Raw genomic sequence first — 6,082 nt, forward strand, 5'->3', positions numbered from 1 at the left:
CTAGACGACTTGATAGCCGCCGAGGATTGGAGGCGACTCGGACGCGACTTGGTCGCTCTTTAGCAAATTATGTAAATTGGTTAAAAGCTTTTCCGGTTTTGAATTAGCAGCATCATCAGCAGCATTACGAGATATTATTCTTCACAACTTTTCCGAGTTATTTTGTTCAATTTAGTTTTGCCATTTAGCCGAGGCCCTATTCCGTGGGCAGGCGCCTCATCATTGAAGGGAATGAAGATGATATTAGTTTAATTTATATTGATTTACATTTTAATTATTAGTGTATTTGCAATTATTATCAAATATAGAAATAAAATATTAGAAGTATTCAATATATATTTTTATATACTTTAATTTTATTTATTATTGTATTTTAAATTAAACTATTTTGGCGGAAGAAAAAATCTGTTTAAGTCAAATGAAATAACTATACAACTATGCAACCTATCTTAAATAAACGTTACCTATAATAAAGACAAAGAGTTAAGCAACAAACGAATAACATCTACCTACTTAGTATAGCAGTTCACAATTGCATAAAGTCCGTTCATGAGAATTTATTAAAATCGGAACAACAGTTAGCTCAGTTTGAAATATTGTAGAATGATATATGATAAGCAAGGCAAAGGCTTGAGGCGGCGCCTAATATTTTGATTTATGAAATATCATGGCTACGGCATGGCTCGGTCAGCTGAACTGAACTGGTTGCCATAGCCTTAGCAGAGCCCCTTGGCACCTACTAATTGGGTTTTGTGTTATGCTATTGCCCACACAAATCGATATAGTGAAAACTTGTGCTCAAACGAAGCATTTGAGTGCTTGTGCCAATTAGGAATGCGGCGTGGAAATGCAGTGAGATTTCATTAAATTTCATTAGAGAATGTGATTCGCAAAAGATGGAAGGAGCGAGACAGAGAGAGAGAGAGAGAGAGGTGGAGAGAGAGAGGCAAAGGAGAATAAGCCTCTGGGCAATTGGTGCCTGGACATTGAATGGCGCAGAGTGAGAGTGTGAGAGAGAGGGGGTGAGAGGAGAGTGTAGAGAGGAGAGAGAGAGAGGCACCGACTTGACGACACTGAAAGTGCATTTAATTAAGCACGCAAAGCTGCAAAGGCTGTTCAGCTGACAGGCGGAGGGTGGGCGGCGGGAGGCGTGGGGTCAACAAGAAATGAATCAAAACAATTGTAAATACTGAAACACAAAAGCAATTAGTGACACACAAAGCGGAAGTGCAAAAAGTGAAGCTGTTGAAAATAACTCGACAGACTAAAAAAAAAAAAGTCTAAAAATAAATAGAAAAGGAAAGAGAGAAAACAGGCAATCACTGCAGAAGAGGCGGGGCATCGGGGGCTGTTGTCTATGTGCAATTGGGGCAATGGGGGCAATGAGTGCACAAGGCGCCAAAATAAACAAGGCGCAGTGTTTGTTATGCTGCAGCGTGCAGATCGAGAGACGGCGGAACGTCGGCACGTTGGCGGAACAGAGAGCCAGCCGAGAGTCGTGGCAACTGCCGCAACTGAAAAGTGGCCAATGTAAATCTAATTAAAAGCAAAACAAAAGCCACTCTCAACATGCCACTCAAATTATAATGCATACACAGGCCGAGCACGAGCACGGGCGAGGGGCGTGTGACAGAATTGTAGGCGCGACAGACAGTGGTACAGTTTGAAATGTTTTTATTCAAAGAATTCATGAAACGCAATTTGAGATGGTTTATTCCAGGCTCACATCAACTGATATCAGTAGCCCATGCCATCACAATCAAGGCGATCCAATCGTAGAAATAGCTGCTCCTTGATCCAAAGCTTGTTGTGTGGCGTGTACATGTTGGAGTCGCCTTGCATCACCACGCAGGAGATGTCCTCCAGGGTGTCTAGAAAGTTGAACAGCTCCAGTAGGTAGTTCTTGTTGTCCACGTACAAGTTCTTAAGCCTCATGAAACCCTCGAAAATGCGGCACAGGGCGTCCATGCAATCGTCAATGCTCTCATACTCGAGATAAGTACGGGAAGCCCAATGATGCGTCGATTGCAGCAGCACAATTATGTGGGGCATGCCGAAGACTTTTTAGGTTGTTAAAATAGTTTCTTTAGGAAATCAAACGTCAAGTTAAATGTCAATCGGAATCGATGCAATTTTGTTTGATAAGAAAGTCAGCGCCAACTACGACTGAGGGAATATTGAAATGAAATCTATGAATAGCTCAAATTAACATTTGATTTATCTACTATATCTAAGCATTGTATTTTAATTGTATTCATTTAGCGCGCTTGTGCCCACTGTGCAGTTCTCACAATGAAGCAGCGACAAATGCCAACACGGAAATGCATAGAATTCCATGGAGCAGGCCCTGGGAGATGTCCACATAGCGCCCCTACTCCAGCTGCCCGCGGCCCATGTGCAATTCCGAAATGACGTTGGTCTGTGCGTCGCGTCGAGCCGCGTCGTTGGCCTCTGCCAGGAGTCGACTTGGCCAGAGCTTGGCGATGGCATTCGGTGGGGCCTTTGGCACGTGAAGCGAAGTTGTCGCATCGTTTGCCAAAATCCGCATTAAATTTATGCAGTTTTGTTGTACGACAAACGTAGCTAAAATATCGCGACGGGCGCGTACTGTGAGCCGGTGCCAAGCTTTTTGGGATGGCACTGGCTATGACGGTGCTGGCAGACTTTTTGGCCAATGCCAACGGTTCATCCGGCCCAGGTTTTAGCTCGTTGGCCACTTGGCAAGGCGCCTCAATGCGCCGCACAGCCAAGAAATCAGGCAAAGGAAAACAAACCCGCACCACAACAAACAACACATCGGGCCTTGCCCACTTTTGGCTGTGATTTCGCAATTAAATAGATTTAAAAAAAAAGAAGAGTGGAGCAGAGATACGAGGGGCGAGCATAAGCTGCCTTGCAGTAGAGTTCAATGACAAATTCATGTATGCCCAGCTATATAAAGACACATTTGGAAAGACTATTTATACGCCGCCTTCTGCATTATTTGCAGTACATTCGGCCAGCCCAAAAAAAAGGCGTTTATGTAAGACGTACTCTTCTGCTGCTAACATTAAATATACCAAAAGTCCATTTAGTATATACTTTTTATTATATTTTTAATGGCCGCATTTCTCGGCTATTTATATATACATGTCTTGACAATCCGCAATTTATGGCATCATTTGAGCTCACAAAGTGCACTTAATAGGCTTTTCAATTGATCGCTTTTCATAATTTATTGCTCTTGAGTATTGCGTAAAAGAACAAAAACAAAAAGAGTATTCGAATGCTGGTGCTTAGCCATTTTTAAAAGATTGTGAAAACATACAGATCCGCTCAAAATTCTATCTCTACCTCTACCCCTACCTCTACCTCTACCTCTACCTCTACCTCTACCTCTACCTCTACCTCTACCTCTACCTCTACCTCTACCTCTACCTCTACCTCTACCTCTACCTCTACCTCTACCTCTACCTTTACCTCTACCTCTAACTCTACCTCTGTTGTATGATGTAGCTTACTTAGCTCTACCTCTATTGTAGCTTACTTAGCTTTACCTCTACTATTACACCTACATCTTCATGTATCGCTATTGTATTATGTAGCTTACTTAGCTTAACCTCTACATCTACATCTTCATCTACCTCTATTCCTCTTTCTTCTCTTGATTAGATTATATATGGATCTTTTTCCATTTTCAGTTAATATTCTAGTAAATTCCATATCTGTTTATTGTATTAAAGCAATTAAATCTATATTTTTCACATTTTTGCATTGCATTCATGCCACATTTCCAAGCCAATATAGTTCGACTGCTGTTGCAAGATAGAAGACAATAGCTTCAATAAAATGCAAGCTATATTTGTTGGTAATTCCAAACTCATTCTATGTCAATGCTATTGTATTTGTCATTGACAATTGACAGAAGTGTGGTGCTACAAAGAGAGATGAAAAAAATATATGGAAAAAGAGACAGAGGTATGCTGCGGGCTGCACTATAGATTTGCTGTTTGTCTGTTCCTGCCTTAGTGTGTGTGTGTGTGTGTTTGGCGCACTTTATTCTGCCAGCGGGCACATTGAAACATTTGAGTGAATTTATTAACGCGACACATATATGACATTTGACACATTGTGCGAGTTCCGCTCTCTGCGTATGAGTACGCTATTCCCGTAACTGAGCGAGTGTGCGTTGCGCATGTGTGTGTGTGTGTGTATGTAGGTGTTTGCTAGTCGCATTAGACGATGCATAGCACGTGTTACACTTGCTCGCTGCATGCTCTGCCTCTCCCTGCCCCACTGCTGCTGTCAACGTTGCGCTCATAAATCGCAAATTATACACGCAGCCACGCCTACGCAGCAACAACGCCCCCCCCGCAGCCCCTCACCAAGCCAACACGCACGCTTGCCGAGGTTTGGCTTTTGTGCATGCGAATGTGTGGAAGCTTTCTTTGTTCCACTAGCACCGGCCCCATCTAGTCCCATCTGGCTCCTGGCTCTCCGCTCTGTGCATCAATGCGCTGTACAAAATGGAAAATGCACTCGGAAATTCGAACGCTCAACTTCACACATTGTCTGCGTTTTATTGCATTAGTCGAATGTGTGACTTCAATAGCTGTTGCTGTCTCTCTGTCCACGTTGCTGTTGTTGTTGTTGTGGTTGTTGTTGAGCGGGCGATGCTATGACACCGCGTGACGTCCAAGTTTAAAGTTGACAATAAACAACAGCAGGAAAATTCTGATATTTCAGCAACGAGCTTTTCAATGGACGCTAAATATTTCTGTCACTGGCAGGCAAACATTTTAGAGACATTTTTTCTTATTTTGTTTATTTGATTTGATTTTATATATATATATATATATATATATATATATATATATATATATATATATTTTTTTTTTTTTTTTTTTTCTTTTATATAATAGCCAGTCATAAATGTTTAAGCAGTGTTTTAAATATTGAACATTTACAACATTTTTAATTGAATTCCCCAAATTTTATTTGCCATGGAATGCATTTTATATGAAAATCGTTTCGAAGCAAGCTGCTACAATGGACTTCCGGTTCGTAGGTCAGAGCAAAGTAAAATTTCTTTTAAAATTGTTGTTGACACAATCGACAAATTATATTGCCAGATTTGTCAGCGTGTAAGTTTGTAATTGCAATTTGCTTATATCGTGCACGACAACTGAATAGGAAAACTATTGAAGCTGAAGCTGCTTTCCGGCTTTTTTCTGGCCTCATCTCTACTCCTAACTAAGTCATAAAATATATAGTGTCGCACGAGTATGTATTTGTGCTTTTCTTTTGAATTTGTATTTGTTCAAATATTCAAACAATGTTGGCCAAGCATAAAGCATGCCATGACACGCAGTGCGTGTGCGCTGCACGGAATTGGCTTTATTGCAAATCGTATGAAAATCAATTTACCAAAGCGCCAGGACTTGCTGAGCGCCATAAAAGTCAAAGGAGCTAACTCACACTAGCTTCAGTTCCATCTGTGCTTCACTTCAATTTCGTCCCCATTTCCCCCCTCCCATCGACAGTATATCAACGAGCAATGTGCACTTGAACTGCGCTGCAGCAGCAGCAGCAGCAGCAGCGATTTGCTATCAATTTTAATATCACATAAAACTAAAGGCAGCCCAGAAAGGCAGCGGGCGAAAAACAACGACGAGCAGACCTCAAAGCTATTGAAATTTTATCAAGTGCACATAAAACTCAAAAAGCCATGATGATGTCGACTGGGGTGGGGTGCAATTGGGGATGGCGCACTGGCGAAAGGGTAACAAGCGGGCAGCAGGCAGCAGGCAGCGGGGAACGGAGGGCTGGCAGGGTGCTGGTAACGAGCGGTCGCTGCAACTATTGTAAAACATTGACAATTTCCGTCACATCTCTGGGGCTAGTGCAAAATGGCAAATCAATAAAAACAAATTGAACTGGAATTCAATAATAAAATATATATGTACGCATACATACATACATATATATATGCCACATAAAAAGCGGGGCTTGAGCTGGGGCGACTGTGAAATCAGCACAACTAAAGCAAAACTTTAACAATGTTTTTAAAAAGATATACTCGCTGTGCATGCTGTACGTGATC

The 6,082-nt window shown here is 41.7% G+C and overlaps 1 protein-coding gene across 1 annotated transcript; it reads right to left on the reverse strand.

The window, feature by feature from the left end:
• Positions 1–1,737: 1,737 nt before the first annotated feature.
• LOC6577739 (protein enhancer of rudimentary) lies at positions 1,738–2,052 on the reverse strand. Its single transcript, XM_002003652.1, has one exon. It carries the CDS (start codon positions 2,050–2,052, stop codon positions 1,738–1,740), a length of 315 nt encoding a protein of 104 aa, XP_002003688.1.
• Between the last annotated feature and the right edge of the window lie 4,030 nt (positions 2,053–6,082).

The sequence above is a fragment of the Drosophila mojavensis genome, unplaced genomic scaffold, assembly GCF_018153725.1.
Source record: "Drosophila mojavensis isolate 15081-1352.22 unplaced genomic scaffold, ASM1815372v1 contig_36, whole genome shotgun sequence".
Taxonomy (NCBI): Eukaryota; Metazoa; Arthropoda; class Insecta; order Diptera; family Drosophilidae; genus Drosophila; species Drosophila mojavensis.

Coding starts and splice junctions, on each gene's coding strand:
- LOC6577739 (XM_002003652.1), bottom strand. CDS start 2,052: ATGCCCCACATAATTGTGCTGCTGCAATCGACGCATCATTGGGCTTCC.